Genomic DNA, 22,537 nt, shown 5'->3' on the forward strand with positions numbered 1-22,537 from the left:
TGATTTACTGGACTTAATAATAATAATAATAATAATAATAATAATAATAATAATAATAATAATAATAATAATAATAATAATAATAATATTTTTATACCGCCCTTCTCCCGAAGGACTCAGGGCGGTTAACAGCCAGATAAAATAAAATATAATATACAATAAAACCCATTTAAAAAACTTATTCAATATGGCCAAATTAAAATTATAAAAGACCTAATATAAAACCCCGTTTAAAATCCAATTTAAAACCCATGTTATGCCAGTCCTGCTCGAAAGAATAGATACGTCTTCAGCTCGCGGCGAAAGGTCCGGAGGTCAGGAAGTTGACGGAGTCCAGGAGGAAGCTCATTCCAGAGGGTAGGTGCCCCCACAGAGAAGGCTCTCCCCCGGGGGTCGCCAGCCGACATTGTTTGGCTGACGGCACCCTGAGGAGACCCTCTCTATGGGAGCGCACCGGTCGGTGGGAGGCATATGGTAACAGAAGGTGGTCCCGCAGATATCCGGGTCCTATGCCATGGAGCGCTTTAAAGGTGGTGACCAGCACCTTGAAGTGCACCCGGAAGACCACAGGTAGCCAGTGCAGCTTGCGCAGGAGAGGTGTTATATGAGAGCCATGGGTGGCTCCCTCTATCACCCACGCAGCTGCATTCTGGACCAACTGGAGCCTCCGGGTGCTCCTCAAGGGGAGCCCCATGTAGAGAGCATTGCAGTAGTCTAGGCGAGAGATGACGAGGGCATGAGTGACCGTGCATAGGGAATCCCGGTCTAGAAAAGGGCGCAACTGGCGAACCAGGCGTACCTGGTAAAAAGCTCTCCTGGAGACGGTCGCCAGATGATCTTCAAAAGACAACCATCCATCCAGGAGAACGCCTAGATTGCGCACCCTCTCCATTGAGGCCAGTGATTTGCCCGCAACAGTCAGCAGCAGTTGCAGCTGACTGTACCGGGATGCCGGCATCCACAGCCACTCCGTCTTGGAGGGGTTGAGCTTGAGCCTGTTTCTCCCCATCCAGACCCGCATGGCCTCCAGACACCGAGACAGCACTTTGACAGCTTCATTGGGGTGGTCCAGGGTGGAAATGTACAGCTGCGTGTCATCAGCGTACAGTTGATAACTCACCCCAAAACCACTGATGACCTCACCCAGCAGCTTCATGTAGATGTTGAACAGGAGAGGCGAGAGAACTGACCCCTGTGGCACCCCACACAGGAGGCGCCTCGAAGTCGATCTCTGCCCCCCTGTCAACACCGTCTGTGACCGGTCAGAGAGATAGGAGGAGAACGACCGTAAAACGGTGCCTCCCACTCCCAAACCCTCCAACCGGCGCAGCAAGATACCATGGTCGATGGTATCAAAAGCCGCTGAGAGATCTAACAGGACCAGGGCAGAGGAATAACCCCTATCCCGAGCCCTCCAGAGGTCATCCACCAACACGACCAAAGCCGTCTCTGTGCTGTACCTGGGCTGGAAACCGGACTGGAACGGGTCTAGATAGACAGATTCATCCAGGTACTGGGGTAACTGATATGCCACCACACTCTCAACAACCTTCCCAAAACAGCTGGGTCCAGGGAGGGTTTCTTGAGGAGGGGCCTCACCACCGCCTCTTTCAAGGTGGTGGGAACAACACCCTCCCTCAAAGAAGCGTTTAACAATTCCCTGGAGCCAGCCTCGTGTAACCTCCCAAGTGGCCAGTACCAACCAGGAGGGACACGGGTCCAATAAACATGTGGTGGCATTCAGCCGCCCCAGCAACCTGTCCATGTCCTCAGGAGCCACAGGATCAAACTCCTCCCAGATGGGCTCAACAAGACTTGCCTCCGTCACCTCGCCTGAAACTACCCAATTTTGGTCCAAACCGTCCCGGAGCTGAGCGATTTTATCGTACAGATACTTACTAAAATCCTCAGCACAACCCTGTAAGGGATCATCGCGCACCTCCTGATGGAGGAGAGAGCGAGTCACCCTAAACAGGGAGGCCGGGCAGTTATCTGCTGACGCAATGAGGGTAGAGACATAGGCTCGCTTGGCCTCCCTCAGTGCCACTAGGTAGGTCTGAATATGAGACCTAACTAGTATTCGGTCAGCTTCAGAACTGCTGGTCCTCCAGACACTCTCTAGGCGTCTTTTCCGGCGTTTCATCTCCCTCAGCTCCTCGGAAAACTAGGGAGCTGGTTGAGACCTACGCCGGGTCAGAGGCCGCAAAGGCACGACACGGTCCAAAGCGCCCGCTGCGGCCCGTTCCCAGGTCGCGACAAGCTCCTCTGCCGAGCCGTGGGCCAGATCACCAGGGAGTGGCCCAAGCTCTATCAGGAACCTCTCCGGGTCCATCAGGCGCCTGGGACGGAACCAGCGCATTGGCCCCGTCTCCCTGTGGTGTTGAGTGGCAGTCCAAAAGTCCAGACGAAGGAGAGAATGATCTGACCATGACAAAGGTTCAATGACTAGTTCTCCTAGTTACAGATCATTCAGCCACTGTCCAGAGACAAAAATCAGATCCAGTGTGCTTCCCCCAATGTGGGTGGGGCCGTCAACTAGTTGGGTCAGGTCCATGGCCGTCATGGAGGCCATGAACTCCCGAGCTGCCGTTGACGACACGCCGGCCGATGGCAAGTTGAAGTCCCCCATGACCATAAGCCTAGGGGTGTCAACTGCCATCCCGGCTATCACCTCAAGCAGCTCGGGCAGGGCTCTTATCATGCAGCAAGGAGCCAGGTATGTGATCAACAAGCCCACCTGCATCCTACGCCCCCATTTCACGTAAAGGGATTCACAACCGGCTATCTGAGATATAGTGGCCTCCCTCGGCTCTAGACTCTCCTTAATAACAACCGCCACCCCTCCACCCCTACCTTGGGCCCTCGGCTGATGGAATGCTCAGAAACCCGGTGGGCAGATATTACCGGGGCACACACCCTTCGGTGCCCAACCAAGTTTTTTGGGGGAAAAACAGGCACTCTCCTTCCCAATCAGTTTACTAAAATCAGATTTTTATTATATTACATCTGCTAAGGACACATGGTAACGTAGTCTTTTTGAAAAATAAATCATTTTTGTACTGAGTTCTAGAATATTGATAAATATGTGCCTCTATAAATTGGATTAACCAAAAGGAAAAGCCTAATTCTTTTTACTATTGTATCAAGCAGTTATTTTAATTAGAATCCAAGGCCTAATTTAATCCATATGTTTTGAACAGCCATAATGCAGAACATATTCTGTGGGCAGAGAATCACCTTTGACTTTTATGTCCAATTTAAAAGATCAAAGCTGAAGGTCTGTGAACCATGAGATGAGATTTAATCTATTTCAGTTCCTTTTTGTTTCTTAGTCGTTAAATGAGCAGTGTATGCAAGAATTAACAATGTCATATTTTGTAGAAGTTGTTAAGTTACTTATGCATGACTTTGAGAAATCATTTTTGAATAAGGGCAAATTATTCAAATTGAGCTGCCTACTAATTAAAATTATTCTTCTCTGATCCTATTAAGCTTTGCTTTGTTTAAGCCAGTTTTAAGTTTTAAGGAAAAGTATGCTCAGTACAGTGGTGGGTTGCTCCTGGTTCGGTCCGGTACTATAGAACCGGTAGTAAAACCAGCAGGAGGCTCTGCCCACCCGCCCCGATGTCATCATGGGTGATCTGAGCATGCGCAGAAGCGCACGTCCCATTGTAAACAGGTAGTAAATGTAAGTAGAACCCACCCCGGCTCAATATATATGTTGCATTTCATTAATTATTTCATCTATTTTTGTTTCAAGATTTGAAGAGAAAGGGAGAGAAAATTCTCTTTGTTAAAAGAACTTAACAAAACACATTTGCTAATATGGATTAAAAGAGAGAAGGAAAGATTTTTAGACTTCAGTCATACTTTTTAGAAAGTAAAATCCACGCTAAGCACAGTGTTCTTCATGATTACTCAGATTTTGGGCTTCTGCATCATGCAAAGTTAAAATGTGAATGTTTGGTCTTAGCTTAGCAAATTCTATAAATCTTGTCATTATGGTTTGCAAACCAAAGCTTAGGGCTTAGTCCAGTCTCAAACCAGCCAAATTGTGCCTGATTTATGTGAAATAGTTTTAACTTTGCACAGTCTACTGCGTTCTGTATACACAGGTTTGTATATATTGCCATTATAAATTAGAAAAAAAATTGGAAAAGAAAATGATGATCAAAAATGAAGGAGCAGAAAGAATAAGGCAAGGAAAAAAAAAACCTTAAATACAGAATATTGTTTGTAGTTCACGGTTGTGTTTCATAGGGAATATTAACTTTTTGTAAACTGAGATCGTTTGTATTAGATTGGATTTAATTACAAAACACCTATTTCCACTTAAGTTTTTTGCAATGTGAAAAAAGATCAATTGACCCTGAGGACACAGATAAATCTCCAAGTGCTTCAATGATCCTCTAAAAGGATGCAGATTACCAACTGTCTGCAAAGAATATAAATCTTTCCATTTCTTATAACCTGTCAGAGTTGAAGAAGCTTCTTGGATGAGAAATTTATTTATTTATTTATTTATTATTTATTTATTATTTAGATTTTTATACCGCCCTTCTCCCGAAGGACTCAGGGCGGTGTACAGCCAAATTAAAATATACAATCTACAATATTAAAACAACAAATTAAAATAACATATTATATAACGGCCTGTTGCTGTTGGTCTGCAACACTTATTTGTTGTCCTAGGTTCCCTGTTAATGTTGTCCTGAGTTCCCGCAGGAACGGGTCTCAGCCCTCGCTGAGACAATTTAGTGGGTCCTCGCAAGGACGAAAGAAGCCAAATAAAAGACACCACACCAGGAGTTCTTCAAAATGAGAGAGCACGAAGAAAGGGGTTGTAAAAGGAATGTTGTAAAAAGAAGTCCCCCTTAGATCGCAACAGTCTCTTTTATTATGCAGTTTTAGCAGGGAGGGGTAACTACAGCAAGGAGGGAATTAGCATATAGAAACTTAACATCACCAATCAGCAAGCGTTTAGAGTATACGTATTAGCAAAATACCACGTGTTTTTCAGGAAATCATGCATTTTACCTGAATAGAAACCCAACTCAGGAATGTAAAACTAACTCAGGGAAAGGTAGGGGCCCACTTCAGGGAGAGCAAAACTATGCATCTAACTCAGGGAAGGTTAGGCGGAATAGAAACCTAATTCAGGGAAATCAGAACTATGGGTACTATTAATCATGTCTGTCATGTAGCACTGAAAAAAGTCAAGTCAAGTTCTCCCGGCTGTGAGGCCTAAGAAAACCTGAACCAATGATATATCCATATGTCCTCTGTTTTTATTTTTTAAGATGGGTAAATGATATATCCATATGTCCTCTGTTTTTATTTTTTAAGATGGGTAATATTCTTCTAAAGCTATGACATCCCCAGTGGATCCCCCCTCCGGGAGACCCCGCAGGGAGTCAGTACACTTTTCCAAAGGAATGGTTCCCGATTCAGAGTCTTCATCAGCCTCAGAGGCTAATTCTAAAAGAGGTTGTTTATATTCATTTTCAACAGTGTTTCTTAGCAAGAGGACATCATCTCCAATACTGTTTAGTCGTTGTTTCAAGAATGCTAGAACTCTCCCATAACACATGGGCCAATTGTACATGCAAGGAGCAACAAAATCAGAGGACCGGCTAGGGCAGAGAGGAGGGTGGTCAACCAGGGAGAGAGTCCACCCTCCAGTGTCAAGTCCTAGCCTTTCTTTGGACAAGTATATTGTGCAGGAAATATAGGCATCCGAGGAGGCATTAATACAATAGTGAGAAAAGTTAGAGGGTACATACCCAAGGCAACAACCTTGACCTTCAATTGAGGATACCGTTATAGAAGAGTTAGACCACCTACAACCGGTATCTGAGGTGCTATTGGTAAAAGGTAGGGCAGAACCTATGGCCTCATAAAAAGGGGGTTGAGAAGACAGACACAGCCAACATCTACTATCATTGTTAGGAAAAGTACGGGCTGCTACAAGGGCATCATGCGCAGAGGAGACCAAGGACACCAATGGATTGTTGCTTTTAATCAAGGGCTGTAAAAAGGGCGAATTGACTTGTTTGTTTGGGCCCACAGGTGGGGATGTTTCTAAGGACATGGTAAGACGAATTATGAATATATTTCCTGGATGTCTGTATTCGGAATTATCTCTCGACCTTCCCCCCCATCTTTTCCCTTTAAGCCATTCAGTAATCGGAAGACTCCTTCCATGAGATGTAAAAGTAACAGTCATAGGATTGAGGCGAACGCCACAGCAGGCCCAATTGGAGCAGGAATTCCAAGGCAAATTGTTATCAGGGCCTAGTATAGCTTTGATATAGTCAGTAGTATAGGGAGCAGTCCAGCAAATCTTTCCGGTTGACACACATTGCCAGGACTTACAGTACCAATCAGAGATGGTCCCACATTCATCTAGGTGGGAGAGATCAGAAAGATGTCCTGGGCAGATATACAGGCCTGGACCAATTGACCAGACGTCCCGAGGGGAAGGATCACATTTTGTTTTATGTTTAAATCCATGGGCGCCGACCAGCATTTCAGCAAAGTCAAAGTAGAGTGCAGGAAACCAAGGCCACAAAGTTCGATTAGAGATGGAATGAAGGGCGCTTCCTTGGAAGTCCAAAATAGTCCAAGTATAATTTGCGGGACGATGCAGGTTCTGCTGTGCTCCGGATAAGGAGCGCCGCGAACGGAGAGCTGCAGAGGTAGAAACGTGGGAAGAGGGCAAGAAGCGAGATACGTCAGAGGAGAAATGGGTAGCAGAGAGAAGGGAAATTTTCATGTACATTTAGGAAGAGAGGAAGAGGCATTAGAGACAGAAGAGGCAAGAGAGATCAGTGATAGAGGAGTGAGGGGTAGATGCAGTCAACCAAGATGTGCTAACCTTAGCAGCCTGAGCGCCTCCCACACCTTGAACAGTAGAAGCGTCAGAAAGAGGCCAGGAAGAGGGCCATTCAGCTGTGCGAATCACCGAAACATCCGCTCCCGTGTCAATAAGACCTGAGAAGGTGCGGCCGTTGAGAAGAATGGAAATTATTGGCTTGGCGTTTTGCACAGGCTGCTGGAGAGCAAAGAGAGAAGGATGATCAGGGGGAGGCAAGAGAATGAGAGTAGCAACAACAGTTTCAGCCTTCAGAGAAAAGCAGCGATCACCGATCGCAGCCAGAGAAATGTTTTTTAAGGAGTCTGAATTATGCAGAAAAGGTGCAGCTATGACTCCTTCAAGAGTAAGAGAGGAATTAGGAAATAAGAGAAGAGGTACATCAGGGGGAATGGGATTCTGAAGAAGAACTTTCAAGGGCATGGTGAAGACAGAGCCAGGATCATCATATACAAAATCTACTGCTAGACGAACAGGAAAAGCAAGAGATGGATTAGAAGAAACAGCTTGCAAGTCAGCCTTTGAAGTGGGGCTGGCTGAACGCCCAGAATTAGTTTCCCTCGCAGCTTGAGAAGGATTCTGAGGACAATTGCAGCCCAATGAAAGCCTTTACGGCAGCGCTGGCAAACAGTTTTGGCTTGTCATTAGTAGGTTGGGGGGGAGGACCCCTAGCGCTCCCGCGCGGAGCTCCTCCACCTCCGGGGAAACGACATTGACTCTTAAAATGACCAGGCTTCCCACAATTAAAACAATTGCCATGCTGAACAACAGGAAAAGCTTGAGTATTAGAGGAAGGGATAGAAGGAGTTATAGCGGCTGCAAGAGCAGACATTTTATGAGAAGTGGTTCCCACCACGGCAAGCCTGTAAAAACTCAGCAAGAGTAACACCTGGTTTTCCTGTCAAGGGCTGAAGTACTTTTTTGCAATCTTCATTAGCATTTTCAAAAGCCAATTTTATCAAAAGTTCGTCTCGGGCAGTGTGATTTTGAATTTGCCTCTCAAGAGCCGTTTGAAGGCGGTTTATAAACGTGGCATAAGGCTCAGAGGGTTCCTGAATAATTTTTAGGAAAGTTTGAGAAGCCTTGCCATCCGCATCATCTACCTGTTTCAAGGCACCCATAGCACAAAGGCGAATGATAGCAAAGGCACGGCGCGGGCAATTTTGCTGCTGGACCAAGGTTGTGAAAGGTCCAGTTCCTTTTATATGATCAGCCAAAACTGCTTGAGGCAAGCCTCGCATGATCTCAGCATCTACCAATTTATTATACTCAGAAGACCAGATAACAAATTGAGCAGGTGTTAATAACATGGAAAATAAGGACTTCCAATCATACAGTAACATTACAATATTGGTATCTATTAAGGAATCAAGCAATCCCATTACATACGGAGAGTGAATGCCGTAGGAAGTAACAGCTTCTTTTAAATTTTTAAGCACCCGTACATTGATGTTCTCATGTATCGGCTGTCCCCCTCCTGCTGGATTGAGGTTTAAAGGGTAAGCCGATATCGGGGGTTCAGTTCTTAGAGAAAGAGAAGAAAGAGCAACCAAGGCAGAAAGAGTGCCTGCAGCTATGTCTGTATCCTCCGGCGGGGGGGGAGACGCTGCAGAAGGAGAAAGAGCTGTGTCTGCAGGGGGAGCAGAGGCAGCTACAGAGACAGAAGAAGATTCATACGGAGGTGGAGAGACCTTTTCATCTGTAGTAGAAGAGAGCGGAGCAGGCGAATCAGTAGAAGGAGAATTAGGATAGAGGGTGCCAAGAGCAGCCGTAATAGCCCGCCAAGTCACTAGAATATCAGGCGGAGCTCGAGGGTGGTCATGGAGGAATTTTCCCAAGCGCGTCCAGGTAGCCTTCTTAAGAGTACCTTCCTCCGGGTAGGCAGGGCACTTTTCATGAACATAGGATAGAAAAGAGGTAAGAGATTTCTTAGAAAGAGGATAGACAGTGGTGCCATTAACTTTTTGCAAACAATTAGCCTTCTTCACCAGAGAGTAAAGCTCATTCCTATGCAATGATGAGACTTTCGAGTTCGAGGAGCCCATTACTTACGTGTGCACGTGTCGCATCCCGGACGGGTAAGCAATGAGGGTGAAGGTGACGCACCGCTAGACAACGATCGCGCCTCTGGACAACACAACAGGTCCGGACGAGCCCCCAGATGTTGCTGTTGGTCTGCAACACTTATTTGTTGTCCTAGGTTCCCTGTTAATGTTGTCCTGAGTTCCCGCAGGAACGGGTCTCAGCCCTCGCTGAGACAATTTAGTGGGTCCTCGCAAGGACGAAAGAAGCCAAATAAAAGACACCACACCAGGAGTTCTTCAAAATGAGAGAGCACGAAGAAAGGGGTTGTAAAAGGAATGTTGTAAAAAGAAGTCCCCCTTAGATCGCAACAGTCTCTTTTATTATGCAGTTTTAGCAGGGAGGGGTAACTACAGCAAGGAGGGAATTAGCATATAGAAACTTAACATCACCAATCAGCAAGCGTTTAGAGTATACGTATTAGCAAAATACCACGTGTTTTTCAGGAAATCATGCATTTTACCTGAATAGAAACCCAACTCAGGAATGTAAAACTAACTCAGGGAAAGGTAGGGGCCCACTTCAGGGAGAGCAAAACTATGCATCTAACTCAGGGAAGGTTAGGCGGAATAGAAACCTAATTCAGGGAAATCAGAACTATGGGTACTATTAATCATGTCTGTCATGTAGCACTGAAAAAAGTCAAGTCAAGTTCTCCCGGCTGTGAGGCCTAAGAAAACCTGAACCAATGATATATCCATATGTCCTCTGTTTTTATTTTTTAAGATGGGTAAATGATATATCCATATGTCCTCTGTTTTTATTTTTTAAGATGGGTAATATTCTTCTAAAGCTATGACATCCCCAGTGGATCCCCCCTCCGGGAGACCCCGCAGGGAGTCAGTACACTTTTCCAAAGGAATGGTTCCCGATTCAGAGTCTTCATCAGCCTCAGAGGCTAATTCTAAAAGAGGTTGTTTATATTCATTTTCAACAGTGTTTCTTAGCAAGAGGAAAACCGTCCAATTGACCCCAATAAAACACAGTACCCCAATTTAAAATTATTAAAATTCAGATTTCAGAATTTAAAAATTAAAAGTTAAAAATTAAGCCAGTCCCGCTTGGATGAACAAATATGTTTTCAATTCACGGCGAAAGGTCCGAAGGTCAGGTAGTTGACGCAAACCAGGGGGAAGTTCGTTCGAGGGTAGGTGCTCCTACAGAGAAGGCCCTTCCCCAGCCGACATTGCTTGGCGGATGGCACCCTGAGAAGACCCTCTCTGTGTGAGCGTACGGGTCGGTGGGAGGCATAGGGTAACAGCAGGCGGTCCCGTAAGTACCCGGGCCCTAAGCCATGGAGCGCTTTAAAGGTGGTAACCAACACCTTGAAGCGCACCCGAAAGACCACAGGTAGCCAGTGCAAACTGCGCAGGAGCGGTGTTACCCTTTTGAAATGTCTTCAAAAGAAAAAAAGCACCTTTGGGACAACCATGACCTGGATGACTGAGAATCCTTACAGATCTCCTAATAAAAATACTTCTAATCATCTCAGCTCATCTCTATTGTGTTTATAAAGCATAATGTCACAATGGAAGCCCCCTTTTTTTAGAAAAGAAATTTCAGTTGGGCAAAATGATTCTTACAATTGACAGTGCCTGTGTATTCATAAACTGTATTTTATTATCCTGAGAATGAGCCTTGGTGAACTTAGGACTTAAACTCTATTACTGCTGAGCAGTCATATGAAGAAGAGATTGGCAACTTTGATATTTGATTAGCTGCAGCTTAGTATTAAGTAATTTTTAAAACCTGGTTAATGTTGATTAGTGCTTTATTGAAACAACCTGGCTATATCTAATTTTTTCCCCCAGTAAGCCACAGTGAAAGCTAATCATAGTTTATATGGGTTTAGTTATAATGATAAACTGTTACTAGTAGAAGGGGAAGAAAACCTCTTATTTTGAAAGTGCCTGAAAAAAAAAATACAAGGGACAAATAATTTATCTGAGGATGGCTCACCTAGAATTGTTCCCCTATAAATAATAATTAATCAGGAAGTTGCTGTACAGCATGTGATGAGTCAACCTGCTACAGACAAAGCCTCTTTTTAGTTTCCTAGACATTTTAGGTGTGGTATTTTCTCTGCAGAGTCTACAGGAATGATTCATGTGCATCTTGGATGATATGTTTTATGAGCAAAATAATATAGTGTATGGTGATTTCCTGAGTTTGTATAATGTTATTTTTTTCTTTTCAGATTGCCAGGTCCTCCAGCTTCTTATCCTTCCTACCATCATTCTTTACAGTCTGGTCCTAACAGCCCCCCTTTGCCTCCAGTACAGCTGACAAATCAGTTTGGCAACATGCAGATAAGTAGTTATGGTATGAATTGCATAATCCATGAAAGGTTTTTCTTTTCTTTCTTTTTTATTCGGTATAAAAACAAAAAGGAGGAAAAATAAAGGCAGAAAGTCAAAATAAAATAAAATCTTTTAAAAAGTATACATTACATATATTTATTCATATTTATACATATATAAAATGTTCTATATTAGCATTTCAGTGAATGATAACCATATTTCATTATAATCATCCAAAATCTATCTATTCCTTTATAAATTGCTAAAATATCAACTTTGCAAATCACTGGATAGTTTCTGACAGATTAGAAATTTAACTATGTATTGGTTTGTTTTAATATGAATTGGATTTAAATAAGCTTAGCATAGAAACACTAATTTAAAGTCCATGGAATTCCATAGACCTTAATGGTTAGATCCAGATTGAATTGGCTAGAAACAAAGTTAATTCAATCTGGATCTAACCATTGGCTCCAATTGTTGCAAGTGGATTTTTGCTTATATTAAGGCTTTCAATTATTTATTATTATTTTATTATTATTATTATTATTATTTATTTTATTATTATTTTATTATATTAAGGCTTTCAATTGGCGATTCCTGCACCATCACAAAAAGTAATAGAGCAAGGGGATGGGATGAGTGTATGATAACATGGGGAATTTGTGATCAGAAGCCTGGAAATGAGCATTTTACATTGCACAGATTTTACATCAACTGGTTATCATATATATACAAATCATCTAAAGGTGGTATAAAAATACTTAAGAGAGACAAACTATATAGTATGGTTAAGTCTATATAGTTTTTCTGGGATTTTCCTTTCTTAAAAATATTTAAAAGAATTAGAATGATTTATTGTACTATTCATTTAAACGTATTTTTGGTGACGGCAAAGATCTGATAGTTTGAAAGCTTATTGGACGCTTCCAAATAATATCAATTCCCAGTACTAATTGGATATGTAATACGACTAAATGACTAAATAAAGTTATCGTCATAATCTTACTTTGATACAAGATTCCTAATGCAAATTTTAACCCATTGTAAATCTATTTTAAGCAATTTTGTCAAAATCACAATTATTTACTCATTGGATAGAAGGGTGTTCATTTTTACAAACATCATAAGGTTAATAATACTAGAAAAAAATTTCCACTCTATTTTCTTTTATGTGTAAAGTGTCAGCTTTGGAAGCCATGCTAGGCCGAAGACTTCCATGCGCTGCCACAATTCTCCTCTGTGGGAAAGGAGGGGAGGAGGGTGGTAGTGCAAGGAATGATTAGACATAATAACATTTTCTGCCGGTCAAGGTCAGGCTGGGTTCGCATCTTGAGAAGGAGTGGCTGGAGTGATGCTTTGACATGGGACGGTTGAGGATTGGAGCATGTGACCGGCAGAGGGGTCATGAGGGTGGAGATTTTGGGGTTTGTATTGCTGAGGGAGGAACCGGAGTCCCCAGTTTCAGTTTTCCTCCAACTGTGCCAGTTTACCTATGCTAGAACTTTGAAAGATGTTGGTTTCGGAGTCTTTTCTGCAGGAGGGGTTTTCTGGGGTTGACATAAAGAAGCAAACAATTATTGGTTTATGCAAATCCTGACTTAATAAATCTGAATTTATCGAAGAGAATGCAAGAATGACAAGAATTACCAAATAATGATTGCCATATTTGCTCACACAGATTGTACAGCATACAATTTGACATGTGAAAATGAGTTTATCCTAGAATTCCTGTGTAATTTGGAAGCTGTATGTATTCAGACATGATCTCTGAAATATTCCATGGGACACTTACGGATTAGGCCTAACATTTCAGCAAAGGAACTTCATATTTTATGCCCTGTTTTCTATTGGTAATAAAAGTATTGATTAAAAATCTTTGCAGCTGCCATCTTTCATCTGATTCATAGTATTTAAATATCCCAAATTATGCTTCTTTTTATCATGAAATGGAATGAAATAATTACTTCTAGGAATGTGATTTTTTTTTTATTTGCATTTATATCCTGCCCTTCTCCGGAGACTCAGGGCGGCTAACACTATGTTAGCAATAGTCTTCATTCTATTTGTATATTTATATACAAAGTCAACTTATTGCCCCCAACAATCTGGGTCCTCATTTTACCTACCTTATAAAGGATGGAAGGCTGAGTCAACCTTGGGCCTGGTGGGACTAGAACCTGCAATAATTGCAGGCAGCTGCTGTTAATAACAGATTGCATTAGCAGCCTGAGCCACAGAGGCCCTGTGTAATTTATGTAAATTTAAGTAAATTTTATTTGCATATTAAATTTCAACAATAAATTTAGATAAATATCTTTATAGCTGTGCTTGTGGGGTAATTTTAGTTTAAAATCTAATAATTGTTAATTGATTGGATTCAATTCTAGTCATGGCTGGAGCAGTTAACTATTGAAAATAAAATAGTCATAATTGAATAGCTTCTGTGGATCTAAAGTCTAGACTAAGGATGAAAAACAACAACAACCCAGAAGAAAGCAGTGGCAAACCACTTCTTTATTGTTGCCAACAGTACTATATAAATACATCCATGAAATCACCAGGACTCTAGTTTGACTTGAGTTGCAGGGTGCCTCTGTGCAGACTTTAAATATAATCAAATGTATGGTATGTAATTTATTGTAATTTTAAAGTAATATATAATCATTAACAAAAATATGTATTGTAAATGTCTAGAAGACTAATTTACTCAGATGTGACTGCATGACAATTTTGAGTTTTAGATGCATACTTCATAATTGCATTTTTGCAATTAGGTCCCAGTAATCCTCAGAATCCACCTTCTTCTGGTCCTTCGGGCCTACCATCACGTTTGCAAGGTCCACCGCTTCAACCACATCAAATGGCTTTGCCAACAAGTCCTCCACCAAATAACTTGAATAGTCACTGCACTTCATCTTTACCTCCTTCAATGGCCAGGCAGGAGGGGATCCCTGGCCCAAATCCACTGAACACCAACTTGCCACAGCAATTTGCAGGTGAACCCCCAGGTCCTGGGTTTCCTTCTCAGTATGGTAAGTATAGATGCCTTTATTTCATTTCATTTCATTTATTTATTATTAAAATTCTACACTGTCCATCTCACCTAAGCAACATAGGGTTAAAGGTAAAGGTAAAGGTTCCCCTCGCACATATGTGCTAGTCGTTCCCGATGCTAGGGGGTGGTGCTCATCTCCGTTTCAAAGCTGAAGAGCCAGCACTGTCCGAAGATGTCTCCGTGGTCATGTGGGTGGCCGGTATGACAAAAAGCCAAAGGCGCATGGAACGCAGTTACCTTCCCACCATAGGTGGTCCCTATTTTTCTACTTGAATTTTTTATATGCTTTTGAACTGCTAGGTTGGAAGAAGCTGGGGCAAGTAATTGGAACTCACCCCATTACACGGCACTAGGGATTCGAACTGCTGAACTGCCAACCTTTCAATCGACAAGCTCAGCATCTTAGCCACTGAGCCACCGCGTCCCCCTGACACAGGATTATCAGGCTGTAATTTCTGTTTTGAATATAGAGAAGGGAGTAGTGTCTAATGAGAAATGAGAGAAGTATCTAATGCTGTAATTTAGAACAGACAAGATTTAAATGTGTTTTTTTTCTGTCCATAGATTCTTTGCTGTATGTAGCATAGTGAACAGAAATTGGCTCAGTATGACCTATAGAACTAACTCTAGACCTAACATGTTGACTAGACTGCACTATAGATCAAACTTTTATTGTTACAAAACATCCCTATTGCTGTTTTACTTGACTTCTTGGCCTCCTTGAAACATTTTATGAGTTCTGAACCCAGAGACAAAATGCTTGAGTGATGCAAATTAGGACATGATTTTTTTTCACCTTTTTATAGGCCTGGCAGAAGAGGAATAAAAAAATAGCTTTACGTATCCAATGCCTAACTGGACCATTACAGAATGTGTAGAACTGTTTAAATTGGGTCTGTAAAATGGATAGTTATCTGCAAATAATTTATGCTGTCTTTGAATGCCACCATTTACATGCGTTACCAGTTGTTGTATTTGAGCTTTTAAGTCTTTGTGACCCACCTTGAGTTGCTCTTGCAAGACGAACTCCCGTATAAATTGGTTAAAACAATATTTTAACAGTATTGTATCCTTACGATTTATATTGATATTGATTGTTTCCTGATTGCTTATTTGTACGCTATGACTATCATTGTGTTGCACCTTATGATTCTTGATGAACGTATCTTTTCTTTATTGTACACTGAGAGCATATGCACCAAGACAAATTCCTTGTGTGTCTGATCACACTTGGCCAATAAAAAATTCTATTGTTCTGTTCTGTTCTGTTCTGTTCTGTTCTATTCTATTCCAGTAAAAATAATTGTTAGGGAGATAGCAGTTGGCCAATTACCAGAATATTGCTGATCATACACTAAGAAAATGACCTTTGTTTGCTGGATTATCTAAATCAGATGTCCATAGGATGAATATCTTACTGATAGGTAGCATGCATGTTCAGCAAACATACTCACTAGCACAAAGGAGAGAAAACAACTTTGAAATAGAAAATTCAATAGTCAGCAGGATTACCCCATGTGTCTTCATATTAGGATAACATCTACTCCCCACCATTTTTAAAGAAAATGATAGAAATATTGGAAAGCATTTTATTTTGCATATGTTAAACCATTCTCTCCTTTTTTCCCCCCACCATTTCCCATGAAAAATTCCCAAGAGATCTTTATTTATAGAGATCTCTCTTTATCCTTCCCTATCATATAAGAGAAGAAAATAGCTATGTCTTGTTTGGAGTATAGATTTTAAACAGGAAATAGCTTTTTCACTTGTTTGTTTTTTTAAACCTCTTTAATAAAAATCAAAACAAATAGAAAATACAGGTTATAAAATAAAGCTGTAAAATAAATTGGTGAGATTATTACATTTTTATCTTTTTTGCAGGAAATTATGGTCCTCCAATGGCAGGGGCACAACTGTCTTATCCAGGTGGCCTTCCCTCAGGTCCAGCACAATTAGCTGGACCACAGCAAAGAAAACTTGATCCAGATTCCATTCCAAGCCCAGTGAGTAAGAATTTCATCCTTTTGGTTTCCTGGATGTGGCATTCAAGCTGTATCACTGTATCATGTCCCAAATCTTCTGAGCCTGAGATTTTCATTGAAGTGCTTAGAGCAGGGGTGTCAAACTGGCAGCCCGCGGTCTGGATGTGTCACGCGTGGGCCATGCCCACTCAAGCTCCGCGAAGGGGAAAAACGTCGAAAAACATCACATGACAGCAACGTGATACGGCGAGTTTGACACCCGTGACTTAAAGTAAAAACACAGCAACTGCTTGCAATTACTGCAGGTTCAAGCCCCACCAGGCCCAAGGTTGACTCAGCCTTCCATCCTTTATAAGGTAGGTAAAATGAGGACCCAGATTGTTGGGGGCAATAAGTTGACTTTGTATATAATATACAAATGGATGAAGACTATTGCTTGACATAGTGTAAGCCGCCCTGAGTCTTCGGAGAAGGGCGGGATATAAATGCAAATAAATAAATAAATAAATAAATAAATAAAAATAGCTGAAAAACAAAATTCCATATTATTTTGAATATTCTGCTCAACAAGCTCTTGCTTCCTTGTTTTTTTTTTTTATCCTAGGACCACAGATGTAATTTGAGTGCTGATACTTACCAAGTGACCAGCTATATTTTAAAAAGCATAGGGGGTAATTTAATAAATAAATAAATAAATAAATAAATAAATAAACAACTATGCAGGCAGACAACAAAAAACATTGCATTTTCTTGGTTTATTGCATTCTAAACTTGGAAATGTAATTCTTTTTATCCCTTTTTTAAGAAAAACAAAGTTCCAACTTTCCTCTTTTAGTTTCTGTTAAATGTTTTTTGTGTCATTTATCTGCTCATTTTATTTTGTTTATTGTAATTTTGTGATTAGCTGCAGAAACTCCCTAAGATTGTCCATACTTTGTAGAGCTGAGGAGACCAACAAAAACTGTTCTTTGAACATATGCTTGAATGTTAATATAATGGGTGAAAGACGGGTGGGAGTGTGAATCAATTACTGTATTATTATAATGCTTAAAGACATTTTTGAAGTATATAAGGTTCTTCATTTTTTTGAAATTGCATTCTAAAGTTTCTTCCAAGCAGCATCAAAACCTTTTGCTTTCCTGATCTATAAATCCTGCCTTGATTTTTGAACTGTGGTAACATGTCTGTAAACATTAATTTGAAAAAATTAGTCTGCCTCCAATGTTTATATTGTTTGTTTACTTTTATCCATAAGATTCAAGTAATTGAAAATGATAAAGTTTCCAGAGGAGGTCAGAGCTATGCTACCAATATCAGAGGTCAAGTCCCTCCTTTAGTTACAACAGATTGTCTGATCCAAGATCAAGGTAAATAGATCATATCAGTTAACTTGAATTACAATTTGTATTGATTTGAATATTCATATTTAATTTCTCTAATATTTGTTAAATTGATCTAGAAGTCAAAAGGACAAGATTAAATTAAATATTAAAGGTTTTTTTATTGGTGAACTCATGTTAATGTAGCTTCTTCTGGAAATAATTTATGTAGTTGCATAGTAACTTGGTTAAAACTAAGGTTTAATGGGAGAGAATTCATTTTTTTTACATTCCTTTAGGGATTTTATACTTTTGCAACTGATTCCAAACTTCTTGGTACAAAACTTAATATTTTCTTGGTTGCTTCTATCTTGGAAAGGAGCTCTTGGGAAAGGAGCTCATTCCTATGAGTGTTCAAATCTGCTCTGTGGGACTGAAAAATTTCTGTAGCTTATTGGTTTGGAAAGGAGGAGAAACCACGCTGAATTTTTTTTTTTTTTACTTACAGAGTTCTGAGTTGCACCCTATTAGGGTGTTGTTGTTTTTTGGTAGAGAAGCCCTAGAGATTTCAATGAGAGGAACAGAACCTATGTGGTTTTATCGTTAGGTTGAACTCAGTCAAAAGATATTTATTTTGCATTCTTTGTGAAGAAATATTTTCTGATTTTAAGGTCAAAACGTATCTGTTTTTATCATCTAACGTTGTCACTATTTGCAATTATTCAGGTAATTCCAGTCCTCGTTATATTCGATGTACCTCTTATTGCTTTCCTTCAACTTCAGACCTAGCAAAACAGGCTCAAATTCCATTAGCTGCAATCATCAAGCCTTTTGCCAATATTCCAGCAAATGAGGTAAGTGAGAAAACTGACAAAAAATCATAAATTACATTTTTAGTGATTTTACATGTAAAGAGTATGCATCTGTTTATAGCAGAGCAGAATATAATGTATCTGTTCATAGCAAAGGAGTGTTACAACAATGAATCAATAAAATCAGTTGTCAAGTCCAGTGATTGTTCAATTATCATGGAGCAGCTGCAGGAGTACAATTCTCCCATTATCACTGTGAAGTTAATTCACTATTCAGGATTTCAACCTACTGATTGTGTGAATAGAACCCTTTAATGTAAAGCTTTAAATCTATAACCTTTATTTTATAATTTTTATATATATTTCAAGTACTGGATAAAACTGAAAGCTATCTTTCTGATTAAATCACTAAAGCAAAGAAGTGAACATCAATAATAGTTACTTCTTTTATGCATAGTTCTTAGTTCTTCTGTATAATCTGATCAATGTGGCATGTACTAAAAGAGCTGTTTTACCAACCATTAAGTTTTTATTTAGCTGATTAATATTCAGCATGAATCTTACATATGTGAGATACTACAGTACATTTATCATTTGTAGAAAAATCTATATTATTAGAATGGTATGAAAGTTCTATATCTTTACTCCAAAGATACAGACTTTTTAGGTTTTTAAAATTCCATTTTTAATATATTGGACAATGCATAAGTATTTAGGTAGTTACAGATGTTCTTGAAGATTTTTGATGAGTTACCGGTATGTTGTTTTATTTATTCAATTTGAATGGACACAAATCTCACCTAAGTGATTCTGGATGGCTCACAGCTATTAAAAACAACAATTAGATCTAGTTAAACAAGCATATAAAAATCATCAATATCTACATTGTTCAAAAATAACCATGATCAGTGGCAAAATTCATCATTGTATCTCTAAATATTGCAAAAAACTGTAAAATGCCAGGTCCCCAGGCACAGCTAGAGAACCATGTGTTCCTAAAGGCTGGGAGAGTTGGGACCAATCTAAGGTCAAGGGGATGATATCTTACATAAGTACTGTGGGGTACTTACTACTTTCTGCGTGTCTCCCCGCCCCACTGCCCCCCCCCGCCACTATTTCTAGACAGAATCCACAACTTGCTTCTCCTGGAAATCTTGATAAAATGGATCAGAGGTGGGATTCTGTGCATGTGCAGTAATCGCACATTATACTGGGTGGAGCCTCCTGCAGTCACCACTACCGGTTCATGCAATCCGGACATAACCGGCTGAATCCTACCACTGGAATGGGTAGATATAAATGGAGAGAGTGATCCCTTAAATAAATCTGTCCCACATCATATAAAGCCATATATTGCCAACATCTTGAACTGAACCAGGAAGCATAATGACAGATAATGCAGCACAAGAACAAAGGTGTAATATAATAATAATAACAACAGAGTTGGAAGGGACCTTGGAGGCCTTCTAGTCCAACCCCCTGCCCAGGCAGGAAACCCTACACCATTTCAGACAGATGGTTATCCAACATTTTCTTAAAAATTTCCAGTGTTGGAGCATTCACAACTTCTGCAGGCAAGTCGTTCCACTTATTAATTGTTCTAACTGTCAGGAAATTTCTCCTTAGTTCTAAGTTGCTTCTTTCCTTGATCAGTTTCCACCCATTGCTTCTTGTTCTACCCTCAGGTGCTTTGGAGAACAGCCCGACTCCCTCTTCTTTGTGGCAACCCCTGAGATATTGGAACACTGCTATCATGTCTCCCCTAGTCCTTTTTATATGCACTGATTATATTTATATGCACTGATTAAAGAGTACACATAATGCCAACACTGCCACATTTTATGCTAGTTGCAGCATTTGGATGGTCACTAAGGGCAGCATCATGCATTATATTTATTGACCAGGATAAGCGTGAATATGGGCAGGGCCTCCTAATCCAGGAATGGGCACAACTGGCATGCATAAGTGCACCTGCATGCCTACCGTCCCTGTCCTAATATTCCTTTTTTTTCCTTACTCTTTTCATGTATCCAAATTATGTTTATACTTTTACCTGTTATCTTATATGTGATTGACAAATAAATAAAATAAATAAATAAACAATACAAAGTCGTGCAAATATTCTTCTGGCCACAGCAGCTATCTGTTGTCTGAGTAGGAGTTGTGAGTCCAAGAAAACCCAGATTGCATATACTATTCCATTAATTTCAGTAGAGACAATTAGGATGTTTTGGCAGAAATTCATCATATTCACATCCTTTTGAGTTTAGGCAGATACATGCATAATCCACAATTTGTCTAAAGAGTCATTTCACTGTTATATGAAATGTATTCCAAAGGGTTATATATTTTGGGATTATATTAGAAGTAGTTATCACAATTTAGCATGAAATAAATTCATTAAAAACTCATAAGCATTGAGTAACAGTTAAAATATCCTCACATTCAGAAGAAACGGAGAAGGACTATTTTATTGAAATATTAAGATTTTCAGTGTATATAGAAATCAGTGAATATCATACTCTTTCTTTTTACATGTGGGTTTACAAACTAATGATAAATATTTAAGCAGGTTGGAGTAGGCAAGCTAAACAGAAATAATTTTTTAGGAGGAGATGTTATGACAACCATCAGCTCTGACACACATAAAGATATATAACTCTTGTCGTTTGGGAAACTGTTTGTAAATATTTTGCCCTTAGGAAATGTGATCTATGATATTGCTTGTTTCCATCCAAGGATATAAAAGTCTAGGGACTGCTGAGGATTTTATAAGTGTATAAAGAAAAAAAAAAGAACTGATTTGTTGTTGTTAGTTGCGAAGTCATGTCCGATTCATTGTGACTCCATGGACAATGTTCCTCCAGGCCTTCCTGTCCTCTACCATCCTCTGGAGTCCATTTAAGCTCACGCCGACTGCTTCAGTGACTCCATCCAGCCACCTCATTCTCTGTCGTCCCTTTCTTCTTTTGCCCTCAATCTTTCCCAGCATTAGGCTCTTCTCCAGTGAGTTCTTCCTTCTCATTAGGTGGCCAAAGTATTTGAATTTCATCTTCAGGATCGACCTCCTAAAGAGTAGTCAGGGTTGATATTGCTTGTTTCCATCCAAGGATATAAAAGTCTAGGGACTGCTGAGGTTTTTATAAGTGTTTGAAGAAAAAAAAAACCCCAGGAACTGTTAAATTCTGGATATTTTGGACAAGAATTTGTCCCAGATGTTACTTATGCAGATGGTTTCAACCTTTGGAGGGGCTATGCGAATGGTAACAAATTTAATCAATAGCCAGAGCACCTTAATGGGATAACCCCACCCATAGTAAGGTCATCCAAAGGAATCTATTGAAGAGATACAGATGGAAAACCCAAGTAGGAAAAAAAGTTGGGTATCAAGCCTCAAGATCTATTAGCTGTGGAAAGGACTCTTACTTCCAAGAATTCAGGTATCTTGGGATCCCATAAATGGATGTGGAATGAGTCCAAAACCAACCGCAGTAGAGCTTATTTTAGAAATTCATTTTTTCAAATCTGTAGTTGACCAAGGGTATTTTTGGGGCTTGGAATAACACAAGCTTTATTCTATGAACTGATAGAGGTCTTGTGTCCTTTAAAATAAGTCTTTTTTTAAATAATATTTTTTATTTATACATAAATATTTTGAAAACTGTGTATTGTCCATGCATTTTATTTTACCAAAAAAGCAATAGATATAGTAATAAAGATAATAATAATAATATACATACTAATTATAGCAATATTAATAGTTATATTAGCTTATTTATAGTCATGTTCATTATACTAACATACAGTCATAGACAACTTCATCTTTTACGTGCACATAACAATAATCTTTCTTCATCTAACCTCTACCTCTTATGTCTAATCATTGATAAAACTGATTCCATGTTGAGTAGTACTCTGTATCTCCTTTATCTTTTATTTTAAATCTTTTTTTTTAAAGAATAATTTTTCAGGAGTATCAAATCACCAATTGAAAACCTGGTGCTGACATTTAGTGATGTCAGTGATACAGTATACTGTTGTGACTGGTGATGGTAGCAAGTATTAAAAAGGCAGAGTTTTGCTTCCGGATCATGAAGGGATGTTGATGCC

The 22,537-nt window shown here is 40.0% G+C and overlaps 1 protein-coding gene across 3 annotated transcripts in view; it reads left to right on the forward strand.

Moving 5' to 3' along the window:
* The window catches only part of SEC24D (SEC24 homolog D, COPII coat complex component), an 82,271-nt gene that overhangs the window by 8,821 nt on the left and 50,913 nt on the right, over positions 1-22,537 (forward strand). For all 3 annotated transcript variants that reach the window (XM_058192778.1, XM_058192780.1, XM_058192779.1), the window contains exons 4-8: positions 11,154-11,278; positions 14,034-14,291; positions 16,196-16,317; positions 17,552-17,663; positions 18,342-18,469. In XM_058192778.1, coding sequence (XP_058048761.1) covers positions 11,154-11,278; positions 14,034-14,291; positions 16,196-16,317; positions 17,552-17,663; positions 18,342-18,469 — 745 coding nt within the window. The remainder of the gene's footprint in view (positions 1-11,153; positions 11,279-14,033; positions 14,292-16,195; positions 16,318-17,551; positions 17,664-18,341; positions 18,470-22,537) is intronic.

This window comes from Ahaetulla prasina, chromosome 8 (genome assembly GCF_028640845.1).
Source record: "Ahaetulla prasina isolate Xishuangbanna chromosome 8, ASM2864084v1, whole genome shotgun sequence".
Taxonomy (NCBI): domain Eukaryota; kingdom Metazoa; phylum Chordata; class Lepidosauria; order Squamata; family Colubridae; genus Ahaetulla; species Ahaetulla prasina.